Genomic DNA, 21888 nt, shown 5'->3' on the forward strand with positions numbered 1-21888 from the left:
TGCAGTGACACAGCAGCTCTCATATGTGAGCCGTAGATCTCAGACCTTTCCAGAAGCTTGGAGTTCTTGCTATGTAGTGGGCCCCAACTGTTTCTACTCCTTTTCTTTTCTTTTCTTTCATTTTGAGACAGAGTCTTACTCTGTCACCCAGGGTGGAGTGCAGTGGCGCTATCTCAGCTCACTGCAACCTCCACCTCCTGGGTTCAAGTGATTCCCCTCCCTCAGCCTCCCGCGTAGGTGGGATTATAGGAGCCTGCCACCACATCCAGCTAATTTTTGTATTTTTAGTAGAGATGGGTTTCACCATGTTGGTCAGGCTGGTCTCAGACTCCTGACCTCAAGTGATCCGCCCTCCTCGGCCTCCCAAAGTGCTGGGATTACAGGCGTGAGCTACTGCACCAGACCTTGTTTCTACACTTTAAACCAGCTCCACGGGAGGCCCCCTGAGGCCGCCTGCTCCAATCCCAGGCAGTGACAATCATGCAATGTCCCTGGAGCAGGAGTGAGATAATCAGACAGACCTGTTCAGGACTGGGCAGGTCTCACTCCTGGCTGGATCCTTCAAGCCCAGGGCAGCCCCCCAGTTTCCACACGTGGGGCAGCAGGGACTCCAGGCCTAACTGTGCGGAGCCAGGAGGGTCCATTGCAGGGATGTGCAGACTGAGGCCCAGAGGGGAGGGCTGGGCAGTCCCAGAGATGCTTGGAGGCACCTCTGTGATAGCCCCGCTTGTGTTGTCCAGGCCCAAGCTGCTCACTGAGGGAGTCAAAGAGCCCATCGTGGATAGTCAAGGTACCCAGCATGGGGTCGCGGGCCATGGTACGGGTGGGCAAGGGAGGGCCCCAGGCCTCTGCCACCAGCCCCTCCTCCTGCTGCCTCTGTCCTGCTCCCACCCTGACCCTGGCATTCTGCCCCCACACCCGCATTAGGTTTCCCCTAATGATGCCATCTTGGGTCCCAGGAACTGCCTCATCACTTGGCTTCTCTCCCCCGGCCCTGCCCCCAGAGAGGGATTCCAGGGAGCCTCTGGTGGGCGAGAGCCTGAAGAGACAGGGCTTTCAAGGTAAAGTTGAGCTCAGGGGGAGGTCTGTTGTCCCAGCACCAGGACCTTGACCTGGTTTGGGTTTGGAGGGCCAGGCTGGAAGTGGGGAGGAGCTGGCCCCCAACTTCAGGGCCTAAGGGACCAGGCAAGCCAGGTTGGCAGCCCAGGCCCGGCTGTACCCTGTCAGCTCTGTGTTAGAGACTCCAGGGGAGAGGGGGTGCCTACAGGTGGACGGTGGGGGAAATTGGGGGTTGGGAGGCTACAGGGCGAAGGAGCCTGCCTGCCCCCCTCCAGGAAGGTAGCTGACATGCCCACTCCTTATTCAGCAATCAGCTGTGGTCTTAGTGCTTTGAAATCAGAATAAGAGCCAGGCGCGGCACCTCACGCCTGTAATCCCAGCACTTGGGGAGGTCAAGGCGGGAGGCTTGCTCAAGGCCAGAAGTTCGAGACCAGCCTGGGCAACATAGAACCCATCTCTAGGTCTATTTTTAAGAAAAGAAATCAGAGGCTGAGTGCAGTGGCTCACACCTGTAATCCTAGCTCTTTGGGAGGCCGAGATGGGTGGATCACTTGAGGCCAGGAGTTCAAGACCAGCCTGGCCAACATGGCGAAACCCCGTGTCTACCAAAAAAATACAAGAATTAGTCAGGCGAGGTGGCATGCACCTGTGATCCCAGCTACTTGGGAGGCTGAGGTGGGAGAATCACTTGAACCTGGGAGGCGGAGTTTGCAGTGAGCCAGGATCGTGTCACTGCACTCCAGCATGGGCAACAGAGCAAGACCCTGTCACCCTGTCTCAAAAAAAAAGAGTTGGGGGAGAGAGAAATGGTGGTCTAGGATCCCTCCGGCACATGCGGGCACTTGTCTTTTTTATTTGTTTGTTTGTTTGTTTGTTGAGATGGAGTTTTACTCTTGTTGCCCAGGCTGGAATGCAATGGCGCAATCTCAGCCCACTGCAACCTCTGCCTCCTGGGTTCAAGCGATTCTCCTGCCTCAGCCTCCTGAGTAGCTGGGATTACAGGTGCACGCCACCACACCCGGCTAATTTTTGTATTTTTTTTAGTATAGACGGGATTTCACCATGTTGGACAGGCTGGTCTCGAACTCTCGACCTCAGATGATCTGCCAGCCTCAGCCTCCCAAAGTGTTGGGATTACAGGCATGAGCCACTGCACCCAGCTTTTTGTTTTTTGTTGTTGTTGTTGTTGTTGTTGTTTCTGAGACAGAGTCTTGCTCTGTCATCCACGCTGGAATGCAGTGGTGTGATCTCGGCTCACTACAACCTCCACCTCCCAGGTTCAAGGGATTCTCTTGCCTCAGCCTCCCAAGTAGCTGGGATTACAGGTACACACCACCATGCCCGACTAATTTTTGTAGTTTTTTGGTAGACACGGGGTTGTAGAGATGGGGTTTCACCATGTTGGCCAGACTGGTCTCCAACTCCTTCCTTCAGGTGATCCTCCCGCCTCGGCCTTCCAAAGTGCTGGCATTACAGGCATGAGCTGCCGCGCCTGGCCACACTTGGGGGTTTTTAATGAACACTCTCTGGGTGAGGGTGGCTGGGTGGCTCATGCTTGTAATCCCAGCTGAGGCAGGTGGATCATTTGAGCTCAGGGGTTCACAGCCAGCCTGGGCAACATGGCGAAGCCCTATCTCTACCAAAAACACAAAGAAGAAATTAGCCAGGCATGATGGCACACAGCTGTGGTCCCAGCTACTCAGGAGGCTGAGGCAGGAGAATTGCTTGAGCCTGGGAGGTGGAGGTTGCATTGGGAGCTGCCAGGCGCGTCCCCTGTGTCTGTGGGGACTGCCCGTCCTCCACCATCTGCTGGATCAGCTGGGCTTCCGTTCCCTCCTTTGTCTCCAGCCCCCCAGTGACTTCATGAAGCCCATACCCCCTGCCTGCCAGCCCAGGGCACAGGACTCTGCACTCTATGGTGTCCCTCCCCTCCGGGCTTATTTATTGATTTGGTGGTTTTCAAATGTCAACAATTAACTGAATTTCCAACTCATCACTGTTGTGGCAACAGTGCGTGTCCTTCTGGAAAAAACACATCCCCATCAAGACGTTGGTGCTGAAGGACCTGAGGGGCCCACTCCAAAGATCCGTTAATTGCCAGAGAAGTTCCCCATAATTAGAAAATCATCTTCCTTAAAAGTCACCAAGTGCCTTTTCACTGAACAGCCCAAACCCATAATCATTTTGCGCTTCGCAGAAAATTACGACGCGAGGCTCTTACGGATTGATATTGCCAACACGCTAAGGGAGCAGGTCCAGGAGCTTTTCAATAAGACATACAGTAAGCAGCGCAGAACCCCTGGGGAGGGACATGTAGCTGCTGTGGACAGAGAAGTGGCAGGTTTCCCAGTTCCAGCCGAGGGGATTTCTGGGGAAACGATTCACCCCTTTACATGTATTTCTTGAGCATTTACTATGTGCCAGGCACTGTCTCAGGCACTGAGGATATTGCTGTGAATAAAACAGACAGTCCCTGTACTCATGAGCCTTGCAGACCAATGACGTGAGACACACTTTCAACAACTACACACAGAATTTAATAGACAGGGGCCCGGCTTGGTGGCTCATGCCTGTAATCCCAGCACTTTTGGAGGCTTGAGCTCAGGAGTTCAAGGCCAGCCTGGGCAACATGGTGAAACCCCATCTCTACCGAAAATACAAAAAAGAAATTAGCCAGGTGCAGTGGTGCACACCTGTGGTCCCAGCTACGCAGGAGGCTAAGGCAGGAGAATCGCTTGAGCCTGGCAGGCAGAGGTTGCAGTGAGCTGAGATTGTGCCATTCCACTCCAGCCAGGGCAACAAAAGCGAAAATCTGTCTCAAAAAAAAAAAAAAAAAGCTGTTCTTCGGTGGAGACTCCGGGAAAAACCTGCCTCCCAGTCTGCCCTCTCTCCGTCTATGAAAACTCTGAGTTTCAGAAGAATTAAATGACATCCTCCCAAAAGAGAGACAGTATAAGAATCCAAGTCAACCTGAGTCCAAAACCAGTGGCTCTTACACTGTGTGGCTTTATGGACGACATGGAGTTTAAGTTTACCTTCAAGGAGGAGCAACACTTTTCTTCAAGCAGAAAAAGAAGGGAATGGGTGAACAAGGTCCCAGGGTCTCACTCTGTCACCCAGGCTGGAGTGCAGTGGTGCGATCTCGGCTCACCGCAACTTCCGCCTCCCAGAGTCTTATTAAAACATCAGACCACCAGCCGACATCCCATCTAGGAAGTGAGGAGCACCTCTTCCCGGCCGCCATCACATCCTGGAAGTGAGGAGCGTCTCTGCCCGGCCGCCCATCGTCTGAGATGTGGGGAGCACCTCTGCCCTGCCGCCCCGTCCGGGATGTGAGGAGCGTCTCTGCCCGGCCGCCCCGTCTGAGAAGTGAGGAGCCCCTCCGCCCGGCAGCCGCCCCGTCTGAGAAGTGAGGGGCCCCTCTGCCCGGCAGCCACCCCGTCTGAGAAGTGAGGAGCGTCTCCGCCCGGCAGCCACCTCGTCCAGGAGGGAGGTGGGGGGGCCAGCCCCCCGCCCGGCCAGCCGCCCTGTCCAGGAGGTGAGGGGCGCCTCTGCCCGGCCGCCCCTACTGGGAAGTGAGGAGCCCCTCTGCCCGGCCAGCCGCTCCATCCGGGAGGGAGGTGGGGGGGTTAGCCCCCCGCCTGGCCAGCCGCCCCGTCCGGGAGGGAGGTGGGGGGGTCAGCACCCCCGCCCGGCCAGCCGCTCCGTCCGGGAGGGAGGTGGGGGGGTCAGCCCCCCGCCCGGCCAGCCGCCCCGTCCGGGAGGTGGGGGGCGCCTCTGCCCGGCCGCCCCTACTGGGAAGTGAGGAGCCCCTCTGCCCGGCCAGCCGCCCCGTCCAGGAGGGAGGTAGGGTGGGTCAGCCCCCCGCCCGGCCAGCCGCCCCGTCCGGGAGGTGAGGGGCGCCTCTGCCCGGCCGCCCCTACTGGGAAGTGAGGAGCCCCTCTGCCCGGCCAGCCGCCCTGTCCGGGAGGGAGGTAGGGGGGTCAGCCCCCCTGCCCGGCCAGCCGCCCCGTCCGGGAGGGAGGTGGGGGGGTCAGCCCCCCGCCCGGCCAGCCGCCCCGTCCGGGAGGTGGGGGGCGCCTCTGCCTGGCCGCCCCTACTGGGAAGTGAGGAGCCCCTCTGCCCGGCCAGCCGCCCCGTCCGGGAGGGAGGTGGGGGGGTCAGCCCCCCGCCTGGCCAGCCGCCCCGTCCGGGAGGTGAGGGGCGCCTCTGCCCGGCCGCCCCTACTGGGAAGTGAGGAGCCCCTCTGCCCGGCCACCACTTTGTCTGGGAGGTGTACCCAACAGCTCATTGAGAACGGGCCATGATGACAATGGCGGTTTTGTGGAATGGAAAGGGGGGGAAGGTGGGGAAAAGATTGAGAAATCGGATGGTTGCTGTGTCTGTGTAGAAAGAGGTAGACATGGGAGACTTTTCATTTTGTTCTGTACTAAGAAAAATTCTTCTGCCTTGGGATCCTGTTGATCTGTGACCTTGCCCCCAACCCTGTGCTCTCTGAAACATGTGCTGTATCCACTCAGGGTTGAATGGATTAAGGGCGGTGCAAGACGTGCTTTGTTAAACAGATGCTTGAAGGCAGCATGCTCGTTAAGAGTCATCACCACTCCCTAATCTCAAGTACCCAGGGACACAAACACTGCGGAAGGCCGCAGGGTCCTCTGCCTAGGAAAACCAGAGAACTTTGTTCACTTATCTGCTGACCTTCCCTCCACTATTGTCCTGTGACCCTGCCAAATCCCCCTCTGCGAGAAACACTCAAGAATGATCAATAAAAAATAAAAAATATATATAAAAAAATCATAAAAAAAAAAAAAAAAAAAAAAAAACACATCAGACCAAGCAGATTGGACAGGATCCAGCAACATCTTTGGAGAACAGCGTTTTGTCAAACCGTACCCTCAGCTCACCTCTCCGGATGGGCAAGGGACCTTAACTTCATTCGGAGAATCCTGAGCTTGTACCTTGGGCCTATTAGAGATCCTGTAGAGAACATCAAGGAAATTGCAGCCACTTTATCCAGATCTTGATTAAATCTTGCAAGTAGAAAAAAAAAAAAAAAAAAAAAAAAGGAGCATACGACATGGGAGCATATTGGTGTGGCTTTTTCTTTCTTCTCTTTTCTTTCTTTTTTTTTTTTTTGAGACAGGGTCTCACTCTGTCACACATGCTGGAGTACAGTGGCGTGATCATGGTTCACTACAGCCTCAAACTCCTGGGCTCAAGCAATCCTCCTGCCTCAGCCTCCTAAGTGGCTGGAACTACAGGCATGCACCACCATGTCCAGCTGTTTTTTAGAAATTTGTAGTAGAGACAGGATCTTGCTATGTTGCCCAGGCTGATCTTGAAATCTTAGACTTAAGTGATCCTCCTGCCTTGGCCTCCCAACATGCTGGGATTACGGGCATGAGCCACCATGCTGGCCTTTTTTTAATGTTCTGATCAAATAGCTTAGATTGTAATGCCTATACCTTTCCACAATGCTACATAAGAGCTTTCTCGTACCATTCACTCTCCTGCACGCATGTCTTTCCATCACACCCCCGCAATCCCATGTACACACACCCCATGCTGCCTCTCACTCCTGACGGGCAGGACCCTGCCTCTCACCCACAGGGGAAGCCTTGGGCATCAAGTACCCAGTTCAGGTCCCCTACAAGTGGATCAAGAGTAACCCTGGCTCCATGATCATCGAGGAGCTGCCACCAGGAATCCTGTTCCGAAAGCCCTTCGGCTCCCAGAACCTGGAGAGGATTCTTGCCATGGCCAGCAAGATCACGTTCACAGTCATCAGGTACTCAGGGGGAAGGGTGAGGGTGAAGAGGCAGGACTAGCTCAGATGGGGGCTTACACCTGCGAATCCTTAGCCTTTCCCTAGGTCCTGCCCTCCCCACTGGACAAGGTGGCTCTCCTGGCACCATCCTGGGTCCTGGGGGTGGCCAGAAAGGGACTGCAGGCCAGCCTGAGTGCAAGGTGTCCTTCAGAAGTGGGACTGGTCACCCCACCAATGCAAGGGCAGCCTTCGAGGGCATCTTCAACCTGTTCAGCAACACCTGCTCACTGTACCCCCAGCCCCCAGGAAATGCCTTTAGCCCCCATCAGAGGGATTTGCCCAAGGTCTTGGGGCCAGCCAGGGCAGAGCCTACCCAAGGCCCAGGTCTGCATCCTGCAGAGTGGCACTGCCAATGCCAGCACCCTGCCACATCGTGTCAGTGTCCCACGCACACAGAGCCCCAGGGCAGCTTATTAAAATGCAGATTCTGCTGCCGTAGGTCTGGGGTGCTCCCAGGGGAGACTGAGGCCACTGCATCCCAGGGGTGTCTTCCTCATCCCCAGGCCCTTCCCCCTGACACCCCTGCCTCTGTTTCTCTTCTAGGCCTTTCCAAGGACTCATCCCAAAGCCTGGTAAGAGGCACTGGCTGTGGAGGGGTCACTGGGAATAGGGCCAGGTCATGGTGCTGGGGGCTGGAGCTAAGCCTGCTGTGGGGCACAAGTTCTGGGGTCTGGGAACAGAAGCCAGGCCCCTGCCCTTCTTTTTTTTTTTTTATGAGGCAGAGTCCTTTTCGGTCACCCAGGCTGGAGTGCAGTGGTGTGATCTCAGTTCACTGCGACCTCCACCTCCTGGGTTCAAGTGATTCTCCTGCCTCAGCCTCCTGATGACAGGGAGATTACACGCAACTGCCACCATGCCTGGCTATTTTTTGTATTTTTAGTAGAGACAGGGTTTCACCATGTTGGCCAGGCTGGTCTCAAACTCCTGACCTCAAGTGATCCACCCACCTCGGCCTCCCAAAGTGTTGGGATTACAGGCGTGAGCCACCATGCCCAGCCTGGGCTCCTGCCTTTCTGTTTAGCCACCTCACCTGGGCACCTGCCCCAGATAGATGGAGGAAGGCTAAGCTTGAATGTGGCCCCACATCCTGGGGCAGAGAAAGGAGTGTTGGTGTCAGTGACTTCTAAGTTTTACCCAGTCTGGGTTCAGGAGGGAGGGACCCGGCCGGGTCAGTGCACCCCCTCCTCCTGATAAAGGGGGTGTGGTTGACCTCAGTGAATAGATGAGGTTGGAGGCGAGTGGGTTCCTAACCACAGAAGGAGGGGTGTCTGCATGGGAACCACAAGCGTGGTGGTAAGATGTGGGGGGTGTCTACCCCGCCTTAAACAGCGCAGTGCTTCTCCTGACCCTTTTTTTTACATTATATATATATAGAAAGAGAGAGAGACCAAGTCTCACTTTGTTGCCCAGGCTGGAATGCAGTGGCACGATCTCCGTTCACTGCAACCTCCACCTCCCAGGTTCAAGCGATTCTCCTGCCTCAGCCTCCCGAGTAGCTGGGATTATAAGCACATGCCACCATGCTTGGCTAATTTTTGTATTTCTAGTAGAGATGGGGTTCCACCATGTGGCTAGGCTGGTCTCAAACTCCTGGCATCAAGTGATCCTCCTGCCTCGGCCTCCCAAAATGCTGGGATGACAGGCATGAGCCACCTTGCCCGGCCTCCTGACCCCTTTTAAGCCACCCATCCACCTCCATCTCCACCAAGGGCTGTGTTCTGGCCTCCCAAACCCAGATTTGCAGGGGCTGTCCCTGCAGGGCGACATGCCACATGGTGAGCACTAAGGGCTGGCCAGAGCCTTCAGGGTGGGCCAGGCATGGTGGCTCACACCTGTAATCCCAGCACTTTGGGAGGCCAAGGTAGGAGGATCACTTGAAGTTGGGAGTTCAAGACCAGCCTGACCAACATGGTAAAACCCCGTGTCTACTTAAAATCCAAAAATTAGCCAGGCATGGTGGTACGCAGCTGTAATCCCAGCTACTTGGCAGGCTGAGGCAGGAGAATCACTTGAACCCGGGAGACAGAGGTTGCAGTGAGCCGAGATAGCACCACTGCACTCCAGCCTGGGCGACAGGGTGAGACTCTGTCTCAAAAAAAAAAGTACTTAGGGTACAGTGTTGTGGCAGCTGCCGACAGGCCACAGGAGCCCCCAAAAGGGGGATCAGGAGGGTGAGGGGTAGTTGGAGAGGGTTGCCTGGAGTAAGGAAGGCCCTGCTTGGGCCTCAGGGGAAGATGGGACTTTGAGAGGCAGAGAGGAGGGTGGGTTTGGCGGGGTGAACAGCAGGGGTTGGGGGGTCACTGGATGCCATAAGTGTGTTTCCAGAGCTCTCAGAGGGGCAGAATGGTCAGATGATGTTGGAAAGGTGGAGACAGTGGAAACTGCAGCAGCACAATGCAGTGAGTGTGCCTCCAGTGGACACCCGGCTGAGAGGTCACTGGGTTTCTGGCCCTGCACTGGGTGCTTTATGCAGGTGCCTTTCACACATATTTCGGGAGATCCTGCTGGGGCAAGGTGGTATTCTAGGAACTAGGGTTACAGCAGAGTGCAGACAGAGGAGGCATCTCATTTAGTCTTCACACCTAGGAGGTAGACGCTAGAGCTCACCTTACAGAGGGGGAAACTGAGGCTCAGTGTGAGTGACGTATTAATACTCTGTGTCCCAGGGCTAGCAGGTGGCCGTGGCCCCAGCCCTCAGGGATGGACCTGCCAGCCCCTTTCCAGGCGTTGGCACCCAAGCCAGGTATCCACCTGGAGAACCAGCTCCACACTTACTCATGCCACTAGTCATGCCGGGCTGGGAACATGTCCAGGCTCCTGGGAGTCTCGGAGGGTTCACCAGAAGTCTTTGAGTGTTATTCCTGCACCAGAATGGGCTTTTCTCAAACCCTCCCTCACACAGTGCCCAAAGCCTGGCCTGGGCCAGCACCAGCAGTTCCGAGGTGAATCGGAGTGGAAGCTGGGGTCTGCTGGGGGAGGCAGAGGCAATAGCAGGCCCCTTCATCTGGAGGCAGTTGTCCCAGGGCAGGTGGAGGGGTGGCAGATAGTTGCAGAGAGGCAGATGGCTGGGGACAGTGTCCAGGAGTCAGCCTTCAGGGTCTTAGGCAGCATGTGGGCCATGGGAAAGTGCCCTCTTGTTCAAGTCCCTGTACCTGCCTGACTAGCCATGGGAATCTGAGCCTTCACTTCCTTACCGCCAAGATGGACAAGCATACCTGCCTCGCCATGTGATCTGAATATGGAAAAAGATGGGCAGTGCTAGGTGAGCTGGAAGGACTGTTTTCCCCCAATTGCCTTTTTTTTTTTTTTTTTTTTTTTTTTGAGATGGAGTTTAGCTCTTATTGTCCAGGCTAGAGTGCAATGGCATGATCTCGGCTCACTGCAACCTCCACCTCCCAGGTTCAAATGATTCTCCTGCCTCAGCCTCCTGAGTAGCTGGGATTATAGGCGTGTGACACAGCATCCGGCTAATTTTTGTATTTTTAGGCACCCTAACATGGTGAAAGGCCAGGCTGGTCTCCAACTCCTGGCCAGCCTCAAGTGATCCACCCATCTTGACCTCCCAAAGTGCTGGGATTACAGGCGGGCGTGAGCCACCGCGCCCAGCCACCTTTCTTTTTGTCCTCCTTTGCAAATACAGAATGGACCTGAGTCTGCAAACTCAGAAGTGCGAGACATGTATTTTTATTTTTATAAAATTGAACTGGACTCCTACCAAAAGCCCCCAGTGCAGAGTGGCAGAAACTTTATCGGAGTCCATTTTGGATCATCATTTCCCTTGGGCTTGTACCAGGGCCTGGAACCTTCTGTGAGGCCCACCCAGTAGACACTTCCACACCACAGAGAGACTGAGCATGAGAAGGTCCGTGCTTGAAAAAGGCCTAACAGTGGGATCTCGGTGCAAGGATGGGAGAGTGGAAACCGAGTGGTGAAGAGATGACTGTGGCACTTAGCAGGGAATTCCTGGGAGGGTGAGGCTTTGGGAAGTTTCCAGGGGGACAAACCCTGTTAAGAATGGCTCTAGGGCCAGACGTGGTAGCTCATGCCTATAATCCCAGCACTTTGGGAGGCCGAGGCGGGCAGATCACGAGATCAGGAGTTCGAGACCGGCCTGCCCAACATGGTAAAACCCCGTCTCTACTAAAAATACAAAAAAATTAGCTGGGCATGATGGCGGATGCCTGTAATCCCAGCTACTCGGGAGGCTGAGGCAGGAGAATCACTTGAAACTGGAAGTCGGAGGTTGCAGTGAGCCGAGATCATGCCGTTGCACTCTAGCCTGGGCAACAAGAGTGAAACTCCGTCTCAAATCCACAAAGCAAAAAAAAAAAAAAGAATGGCTCTAAACCAGGAACAGTGGTTCACCCCTGTAATCCCAGCACTTTGGGAAGACAAGGTAGGAGGATCGCTTGAGGCCAAGAGTTTGAGGTCAGCCTGGGCAACATAACAAGACCCCGTTTCTACAAAAAATTTAAAAATTAGCCGGGCATGGTGGCATGCACCTGTAGTCTCAGCTACTCAGGAGGCCAAAGCAGAAGGAAGGCTTGAGCCCAGGAGGTGGAGGTTGCAGTGAGCTGAGATTGTGCAACTGCACTCCAGCCTGGGTGACAGAGCATGATGCTGTCTGAAAAAAAAAAAAAAAAGGAATTGCTCTGAGATTTTTTTTTAGGTCACTTATTGAAGGTTCCCATGGAAGCCTTTCCTAACAGAACCACACCAAGAAGGTAAAAATTCTGAAAGAGATTATGCTTTTTTGTTTTTATTTTGTTTTGTTTTGTTTGTTTTAAGATGGAGTTTCGCTTCTTGTTGCCCAGGCTGGAGTGCAATGGCACGATCTTGGCTCACTGCGATCACCACCTCCCGAGTTCAAGTGATTCGCCTGCCTCAGCCTCCCAAGTAGCTGGAATTACAGGTGTGCACCATGACACCTGGCTAATTTTTGTATTTTTAGTAGAGACAGGGTTTCACCCTGTTGGCCAGGCTGATCTCAAACTTCGGACCTCAGGTGATCAGCCCGCCTCAACCTCCCAAAGTGCTGGGATTACAGGCATGAGCCACCACGCCTGGCTGAGATTGTGCTTTTTTGAAGATGAATCAGTCATTAAATTGCAAGAGCCCCACTGCACCCTGGAGCTGTGGGCCTCCCCAATGTACGGTGAGAGTACAGCCACTCCTGGACTGGTTTTGTTCTGGGTCAAAAGAGATGACTCAGGCCAGACATGGTGGCTTATACGTATAATCCCAGTATTTTGGGAGGCCAAGATGGGAAAATCACTTGAGCCCAGGAGTTTGAGACCAGCCTGGGAAACATAGCAAGATCCCATCCTGCAAAGACATTTTTTTTAATTAGCCAGACATGGTGGGGACGAACACCTGTACTCCCAGCTACTCGGGAGGCTGAGGTGGGAGGATCCCTTGAGCCTAGGAGTTGGAGGCTGCAGTGAGCCATGATTCCAGCGTGCATGACAGAGTGAGATCTTGTCTCTAAAAAAAAAGAGAGAGAAGCCCAGAATGTCTTTAATGTTTTCCCAACTGGGGACATCACATCTGCCCTCAGTGCCTCAGTTTCCCCATTGAAATCTAGAGGCCCTGCCTGCTCTGACATGCTGAGTGGCAGGCAGGCATCTGGCTGGAGAGGAAGGCATACTTGGACTTGGACCAAGCCTCAGGGGGCAGTGGGTCAATTTCAGGCCTCAGGTCAAGGGAGCTGTGGGCCAGGGATTTCTGGGGGCCAGGGGTGCTGGAAGGCACCAGGCTGAACCAGAGGGGACCTGGTGGGGGGCCTGGGGTTGCAGAGGGATGGGGGAGCTGGGTCCCCTAACTCGTACCAGAAGGAACTCCAGCCCTGCCTGCAAGGGGCTGAGACAACCCATGCTCGACCCTGAGGGCTGAACACCATTGGTAGCTGGTAGCTCTATACTGCCCAACCAGGCCACACCCCACCTGCCCGCAGTGGCACTGAATTAAATTAGGGAGACTCTGCCAGGTGCAGTGGCTCACGCCTGTAATCCCAGCACTTTGGGAGGCCGAGGCGGGTGGATCACGTAAGGTCAGGAGTTCGAGACCAGCCTGGGCAACATGGTGAAACCCCGACTCTACTAAAAATACAAAAATTAGCCGGGTGTGGTGGCGGGCACCTGTAATCCCAGCTACTTGGGAGCCTGAGGCAGGAGAATCGCTTGAACCCAGGAGGTAGAGGTTGCAGTGAGCTGAGATTGCGCCACGGCATTCCAGCCTGGCAACAGAGGAGACTCTGTCTTCAAAAAAAAAAAAAAAAGGAGAGACAGGTGGAAAGCCCACAGGTGAAGAGGTGAAGCCCAGGGAGAAACTTACTAAAGGAGGTGATTGGTTGCACCAGCCTCTGCTGGGAAGTCAGTCCTAACGCCTGAGACTAGATGGAGGGGCTAAGCAACAGGTTGCAGTGCGACGGTTCAAAGCAGTTTTGGGGGAAGTGGTGGGGACCAGAGTGGAATAGTGGGCTCAGGAGAGAATGAGAAAGGCAAGTGATTGAATCTGCCAAAGACAGATCACCTTTTAGAGGGCAGGAGAGAATGAGCAAGAGTGGAGAGTGGAATGGATGCAGAGAGGGCTTTATTTTTTTGGTGGAGGGAGGGGACAGAGTCTTGCTCTATCACCTAGGCTGGAGTGCAGTGGCGCAATCTCGGCGCACTGCAACCTCCGCCTCCCGGGTTCAAGTGATTCTCCTGCCTCAGCCTCCCAAAGTGCTGGGATTATATATGTGACCCACCACACCCAGCCAAGAGAGGGTTTTAGAGGCAGGAACAGCAGCTGCATGATCTTCAGCAGATTCAGTAGAGAAGGAAGTGAGCTGTGGGAGAGAAAGGAGGATGGGGGGAATGGCAAGAAAAGGAGCACCCTGCTTAGAAAGGGAACGGAGCCGGGTGTGGTGGCTCACGCCTGTAATCCAGCACTTTGGGAGGCCGAGGCAGGAGGATCACTTGAGCCCAGGAGTTTGAGACCAGCCACATAGCAAGACCCCATCTCTATTTTTTTGAAAAAAAAAAAAAAAAAGAAGCAAGCAACAGGATGGGTGGAAGAGAGTTGCTGAAGGCTCTTGCAAGATCCTCTCTGCCTGCTCCTTCTCTCACAGAGGGACAGGGGAGGGTGATGAGTCAGTGGACTGAATGTCCCCATGGGGATGAAGGATGGTTGGGGTCAGGGTCCTAGGAGGAGGGCTGGAAGGAGGGAAGGAGATGGCCAGAGAAGGATGTAGGACACAGAGGTGCCGCCGTGGATCACCAAGAGGTTCAGGACTGGCCAGAGGAAGGAGAGGAGGTCAAGGCAAGCATGAGGCACTTGGGAGATGCATCTGTGCCTGAACACAGCTGAAATCCCCAGGAAATAAGACGGGAGCAGGGTGGGTTTCTGCAGCCGAGGTGAGACCAAAGTGCCAGCTCACTGCCACCAGTAAAGACTAACTTGCCCTTCCCCACAACTCCCCTCCCAGAAGTAGCTTGCTCTCCTCTGCCTGCCACACATCGGGGGGCTCAGAGAAAGCTCCCCCTCCCTGGACAGCTGGTGTTCTCTAGGCCAAGGCCAGTCCCTGCAGAGATGAGGAGCTGGGAAATCCCCTCCTCCCATCCCGCACGTCCACGCGTGCCAGATCCTGTGCTGCGGGCTTTTCACACACAGCCTCTTAGCCTGTGAGGCGGGTGCTGTTGTCCTTCCCATTTTGCAACTGAACAAACAGCCTGAAAGAGACAAAAACCAGGTAGTTAGCATGACCCCAAAACCACTCCCTGGTCTACGCTGTTCTGCAGCCTGAGCCTGGGGTGGCCAGGTGGGGTTGTGCAGTGGGGGGAAGGAGAATAGCCCCCAGAAATGCTGCCGGAATGGTAAAGGGCCTGGACTGCAAAGCTAGTGACTTGAGCTTTATTTTGTGGCACTGGAGGTTTTCCCAGTCATTGTAATGATACAATCAGATTTGCGTTGTCTTCAGGTTACCACGGTAACCGTACTTCCACCCACCAAGAGTGGATTGGAGAAGGCAAAACTAAGGGCAGAGAAGCCAGGGAGTGTTGAGAAGGTCTGAACCCAGACAGTGGGCAGCTGGGCCCCAAGATGGATGGGGGACTCCAGAAGCGTGGAGCTGGCAGAGAGAGACCTGCCCGGGGCATCAGAGAAAAGGGCGACTGTGCAGGAACAGAGTAGATGAGGTGGGGGAACCTTTGGGTAAGAAGAGCTGAATCAGGAGCATTGAGGCAGTGGTTTTCAAACCTCAGAAGCAACAGCAGGGCGGGTCGCAGTGGCTCAGCCTGTAATCCCAGGACTTTGGGAGGCTGAGGCGGGTAGATCACCTGAGGTCGGGAGTTCGAAACCAGCCTAGCCAACATGGTGAGACCCTGTCTCCACCAAAAAATACAAAAATTAGCCAGGCATGGTTGGCAGACACCTGTAATCCCAGCTACTCGGGGGGCTGAGGCAGGTGAACCCGGAAGGCGGAGGTTGCAATGAGCCGAGATCACGCCACTGCACTCCACCCTGGGTGACAGAGCGAGACTCTATCTCCAAAAAAAAAAAGGCCAGATGCAGTGGCTCACGCCTGTAATCCCAGCACTTTGGGAGGCCAAGGCAGGAGGATTGCTTGAAGCCAGACCAGCCTGGGCAACATAGTGAGATCCTGTCTCTACAAAAAATGAAAACAATGAGCCAGTGTGGTGGTGCACATCTGTAGTCTCAGGTACTCAGGAGGCTGAGGAGGGAGGATTGCTTGAGCCCAGGAAGTCAAAGCTGCAGTGAGCTATGATCACACCACTGCACTCTGGCCTGCGAGACAGAATGATGAGACCTTGTCTTTCAAAAAAAAAAAATTCTAGAATTGTTCTTGAATAGCAGTGGTTAACATCTTTTAAAAACTTTGGAAGGTAGTGAACTCCCCATCACTGGAGGCATTTAGCAGAGGTTGAGCTGCCACTCACCAGAGGCCTCTTCATATAGGGCTTGCTGCAGGAGAGGAGAAAGGGACAGGAGAGCCCCACCTGTTTGCGAGGGGCTGCGGGGAGGACTAGAACCAAGGAGGGGCCCCTCTACCCACCAAATCCACTTCTCTTTGCTGCCCCGCCACCAGCTCCCTGCAGCTCCTCCCTGCGTATGGGCCCAGCTGCCCCTCTCCAGCTCCCTTTTGGGCAAACACGAGGTCTCTCCCTGGACCCAGGCCAGCTTCTGCTCCTTTTAGTTCTCCTCTGACCCTGGGGGTACAGCCGTCCCTGCCAGCTTGAGGGGACTCTGGGAAGGCAGTGCCCCACCTCTCCTTCCCCAGACCAGGGGCTCCAGATCCCAGGGATGGAGCAGAGCTGCCAACTTCCTGTGTGACTCCAGCAAGTCAGGCTTGCCTACCTGGGCCTCAGTTTCCCTACTTGTGAAATAGGAAGAGGCTGAGGCAGGAGAATCGCTGGGACCCAGGAGATGGAGGATATTCTGTGTCAAAAAAAAAAAAAAAGGGTGTCAGCAGGGCTGGGTCCTTCTGGAGGCTCTAGGGGAAAATGTTTCCTTGTCTTTTTTTTTTTTTTTTTTTGAGACAGAGTCTTGCTGTGTCCTTCAGGCTGGAGTGCAGTGGTGCGATCTCGGCTCACTGCAACCTCTGCCTCCCAGGTTCAAGCAATTCTCCTGCCTCAGCTTCCTGAGTAGCTGGGATTACAGACACGTGGCACCATGCCTGGCTAATTTTTGTATTTGTAGTAGAGACGGGGTTTCACCATGTTGCCCAGGCTGGTCTCGAACTGCTGACCTCAAGTGATCTGCCCACCTTGGCCTTCCAAAGTGCTGGGATTACAGGCGTGAGCCACTGAGCACCGCCCCGTTTTAAGGATTAAATGAATCCATGCAAAGATCAAAGAGCAGTGCCTGGCACAGAAGAGCTCAGGTTCTCTGAGTTACCAAGTGCCCATGAGGGGTCGAGCATTTTTTTTTTTTCTGAGACGGAGTCTTGCTCTGTTGCCTAGGCTGGAGTGCAGTGGCACGATCTCAGCTCACTGCAAGCTCTGCCTACTGAGTTCAAGCGATTCTCCTGCCTCAGCCTCCTGAGCAGCTGTGACTACAGGCGCGCACCACCTCGCCCACCTAATTTTTTGTATTTTTAGTAGAGACGGGGTTTCGCCATGTTGGCCAGGCTGGTCGTGAACTCCCGGCCTCAAGCGATCCACCTGCCTCGGCCTCCCGAAGTGCTGGGATTACAGGTGTGAGCCACCGCGCCCAGCTGGGTTCAGTAATTCTTAGCATATTGCCATTTTCCCTGCTCTATCTCTGTCTCACACACACACACACATACACACACACACACACACACACACAAATAATTTCTTTTTCTCCATTTGAAGTTGCAAACATCTTGACTCTTCATGCCTAAATATTTCAATGCACATCTCCTAAGAAAAACACTATTATCTTACGTACTCACAACAGTATCATCACACTTATAAAACTGAGTAATTCCCTGTCATCTAATATATAGTCTTTATTCAAATTTCCAAAAACGTCTTTTGTGCCTGTTCTCATTCATGATATAATCATTTTTCACTGGTTGATTTTTTTTAATTTTTTTTTAAAGACAGTCTCCCTCTTGCCCAGGCTGGAGTGCAGTGGCACAGTCATAGTTTACTGCAGCCTGGACCTTCTAGGCTCAAGCCATCCTACCACCTTAGCCCCTCGAGTGGCTAGGACTACAAGCACACGTCCTACCATGTCCAGCTCATATTTTATTTTTTATTTTTGTAGAGATAGGCTGGAGTGCAGTGACACTATCACATAGCTCACTGTAGCCTCCAACTCCTAGGTTCAAGCAATCCTCCCGCATCAGCCTCCCGAGTAGCTGGGACTACAGCCGGGTGCCACTGCACCTGCTACTCTTAAATTTTTTGTAGACAGAGTCTATGTTGCCCAAGGCTCGTCTCCAACTCCTGTCCTCAAGTGATCCTCCTGCCTTGGCCTCCCAAAGTGGTAAGATTACAGGCGTGAGCCACCACACCAGGCTCACAGGTTAATTTTTTAAAATTATTTTACTGCGTATAATGTTTGCATAAACAAAAATTATTTCATTTTGCTTATAATTTTACTTTTTTTTTTTTTTTGAGACGGAGTCTCGCTCTGTCGCCCAGGCTGGAGTTGTGTGATCTCAGCTCACTGCAACCTCCACCTCCGGGGTTCAAGTGATTCTCTGGCCTCAGCCTCCCAAGCAGCTGGGACTATAGGCGCCTGTCACCATGCCCAGCTAATTTTTTGTATTTTTAGTAAAGACAGGGTTTCACCGTGTTAGCCAGGATGGTCTCCATCTCCTGAACTCATGATCCACCTGCCTCGGCCTCCCAAAATGCTGGGATTACAGGCGTGAGCCACCACGCCCAGCCTATAATTTTACTTTTATAACAAAGGCATGTTATTGAATAGAATCTGGGTCTTGCTGTTTACCACTTAGCTCTGGTTGACATAATGTCGAAGTGTGTAGCTGTAGCCTCTTAGTTCTCATGGCTCTATAATCTTCCATTGAGTGGAATTTTACCATGATGCAATTCCTCACTCTCCTCTACTTGGGGATTGGGCTGCTTCCATTGTTTTGCTGTTACTAAGAATGCAATTAACACTTATAGCCAGGCGTGACGGCTCATGCCTGTAAACCCAGCACTGTGGGAGGCCGCGACTGGAGGATCCCTTGAGCTCAGGAATTTGAGACCAGCCTGGGCAACATGGCAAGACCCCATCTCTACTAAAAATACAAAAAAATTAGCCAGGCATGGTGGCACGCTTGCTACTCAGGAGGCAGAGGTTGCAGTGAGCTGAGATCATGCCACTGCACTCCAGCCTGGGCAACAGAGCGAGATCCTGTCTCAGAGGAAAAAAAAAAAAAAAAAGCAGCGCAAGAGAAGCACAGATCCATTAAAAAGTTTAAGGCCCAGCCTGGTGGCTTACGCCTGTAATCCCAACACTTTGGGAGGCCGAGGGGGAAGGACTGCTTGAGGCCAGGAGTTTGAGATCAACCTGGGCAATGTAGCAAGATCCTGTCTCCACAAAAATTTTAGAATTAGCCAGACATGGTGGTGTGCACCTGTAGGCCCACATACTCAGGAGACTGAGGCAGGAGGATGAGGTCAAGGCTTCAGTGAGCTAGGATCGCACCACTCCATGGGTGACAAAATGAGACTACATCTCTAAAAACATAATTTTTGAAAAGCAGAGGAAGAAGGCCGGGTGCAGTGGTTCACGCCTATAATCCCAACACTTTGGGAGGCCGAGGTGGGTGGATTGCTTGAACCCAGGAGTTCAAGACCAGCCTGGGCAACATGGTGAAACCCCATCTCTACTAAAAATAGAAAAATTAGCCAGGCATGGTGGTGCACGCCTGTAATCCCAGCTACTCGGGAGGCTGAGGCAGGAGAACCGCTTGAACCCGGGAGGCAGAGGTTGCAGTGAACTGAGATAGTGCCACTGCACTCCAGCCTGGGCAACAGTGAGACTCCATCTGAAAAAAATAAAATAAAATGCAGAGGAAGAGAAGTGGAGATTCCCCCATTCCAGCAGCCTCCTTCCCACCCCCACTGGAGTTTTGGATTTGGGGGTTTGATGGCTCTGGCATGTCTAGGCCCTAGAGGGGTTCAGAAGGAGGGGTCTTGGGGACACAGAGAGTACTTCAACAATCCCACTTTAAGACAGTTCCCTTTGGGCCGGGCACAGTGGCTCACACCTGTAATCCTAGCACTTTGGGAGGCAGAGGCGGGCAGATCAACTGAGGTCAGGAGTTCGAGACCAGCCCAGCCAACATGGTGAAACCCCGTCTCTACAAAAAATACAAAAATTAGCTGAGTGTGGTGGCTTGTGCCTGTAGTCTCAGCTACTCGAGGGGCTAAGGCAAGAGAATTGCTGGAACCTGGGAGGCAGAGATTGCAGTGAGCCCAGATCATGCCGCTGCACTCCACCCTAAGCGACAGAGCAAGACTCCATCTCAAGAAAAAAAAAGACAGTTCCCTTTGTAAAATGGGTCAAGGCTTAAGGGCCCCTCCTGCACAGTGTCCAGGCTCAGCCAGGTCTGATGGCAGAAGCAGCACAGACTCATGATCACTGGCCTGGGCACAGGTCTCTGCCCCACTGCAGCTTGGCCCTCCTCTCTCCAGGCCTCAGTTACCTCATCCATGAAATGGAGCTGAAGGAATTCCTGCTAAACCTGTGCACAGGCCCTACAAGCAGTTAAATGCTGAACCTGAATGTACCTTTATTTTTTCAAGACTGAGTCTCACTCTGTCACCCAGGCTGGAATGCAGTGGTGCAATCGCTGCAGCCATGAACTCTGCCCCGGCCTGGCAGTGAGTTGGGGCTCTGTGAAGTGGTTCAGGAGGGGAGAGGAAGGCTATTATCCCACGCTTCTGCTACAGATCACAGTCTCTCCCCTCTAAACCGCCCTTGCCCTTCGCTGGCTGCGTCTCCCTGCTGTGAATGGTCATAATTACCAATATGAGATCGTCGGTCTGAGCTGAAGACCTCTAACTAGGCAGGGAGAGGCCAAGGCTGGCCAAGGCTCTTGCACTTTGCCCCAGGAGAGAGCCACAGAGCCAGCCCAGGCATCACCCCAGCCAGTTGGTTTAAAATTGTGTACATAGCATGGCTGTGATTCAGTGAGCTTGGTTGTCTTTTTTTTCCCCCTTCACAAAATTCAGTTACTCCTTGGGCTAACAGACAGCAGGTTGGAAAAGATAAGCTGAGAGTTGCCCAGGCAGTGTTAAAGAGAGAGGAGACCGAAGAACAGCATGAGCAGGAAGGGGCAGGAAAAATGTCAAGGGAAGGCCTGTCCACCAAAGGCGTCACTGTCCAGGGGCAGTGGGCAGGAGGTCACTGCTGCAGGGATGGGTTCTTTCAGCAGGACTTTCTGCACAGCACTAGGGGCAGACCATGAGGTGAACCCCCACATACGCTGAGTTCTAACTATGACATTTCCAAACAGAACACTCTGAAATGTTTGCAGCCGTGGGTGTCATTTACAGCCAGCCTGGGTTCAGGAAAGCTCAGGCAGGTGCCCCCAAGAATAGGTTTGCTGACTTGGCGTTCAGGACAGTAAACTAAACCCACTCCCCTGACCCCCCCCCTTTTTTTTTTTTTTGAGATGGAGTTTTGCTCTTGTTGCCCAGGCTGGAGCACAGTGGTGCAATCTCGGCTCACTGCAACCTCCGCCTCCCAGGTTCAAGTGATTCTCCTGCCTCGGCCTCCCGAGTAGCTGGGATTACAGGCACCCGCCACCACGCCCAGCTAATTTTTTTGTATTATTAGTAGAGATGAGGTTTCACCATGTTGGCCAGTCTGGTCTTAAACTCCTGATCTCTGGTGATATGCCCACCTCAGCCCCACAAAGTGCTGGGATGACAGGCATGAGCCACTGCGCGCCTGCCCATTGCTGCTCTACAGATGAGGACATCGAGTGGTTCAGGGACTTGCCCAGGGTCGCGAGCTGATAGCAGAGCTGGGATTTGAACCCAGGCAATCAGTCTTGGGTAGACCATTGGGCTTGTGGCCCTGGCCTTGCAGGGCCTGGTATTGCGCCTGCCCCCGCAGTGTTCTCAGCAGCTCTCTGAGGCGGTTCTCTGATCCGTGTTTTTCCCGTGAGCAGATTAGACTCAGAGGTGACCAGGCATGCTGGAGCTGCCCTGCCCCACCCGAGGCTGAGGCCACCACTGCCCACAGCAGTCCTTGGGGAGCTCCCTGGTGGTGACAAGATGAGGGTGGCAGGAGCCTGGCTCTGTTGGGAAAGGGGACTCATGACCCACCTGCAGCTCTCTGAGGTGCTCAGCTGGTCTGGGCATGGTGGCTCATGCCTGTACCTCAGCACTTTGGGAAGCCAAGATGGGTGGATTGCTTGAGCTTAGGAGTTGAAGATCAGCCTGGGCAACATAGTAAGACCTTGTCTCTACAAACAATACAAAAATAAGCCAGGTAGTGGCACACACCTGTAGCACCAGCTTACTCGGGAGACTGAGGATGGAGGATGGCTTCAGTCCAGGAGG

The 21888-nt window shown here is 53.8% G+C and overlaps 1 protein-coding gene across 4 annotated transcripts in view; it reads right to left on the minus strand.

Annotated features, from left to right (window-relative positions):
* Positions 1–13182: 13182 nt before the first annotated feature.
* The window catches only part of LOC129523667 (rab5 GDP/GTP exchange factor-like), a 63825-nt gene continuing 55119 nt past the window's right edge, over positions 13183–21888 (minus strand). For all 4 annotated transcript variants that reach the window (XM_063708581.1, XM_063708582.1, XM_063708580.1 and 1 more), the window contains one exon: positions 13183–16327. In XM_063708581.1, the coding sequence (XP_063564651.1) occupies positions 16082–16327 (246 nt within the window). In that variant the 3' untranslated portion in view covers positions 13183–16081. The remainder of the gene's footprint in view (positions 16328–21888) is intronic.

This window comes from Gorilla gorilla, chromosome 6 (assembly GCF_029281585.2).
Source record: "Gorilla gorilla gorilla isolate KB3781 chromosome 6, NHGRI_mGorGor1-v2.1_pri, whole genome shotgun sequence".
In the NCBI taxonomy this organism is placed as follows: domain Eukaryota; kingdom Metazoa; phylum Chordata; class Mammalia; order Primates; family Hominidae; genus Gorilla; species Gorilla gorilla.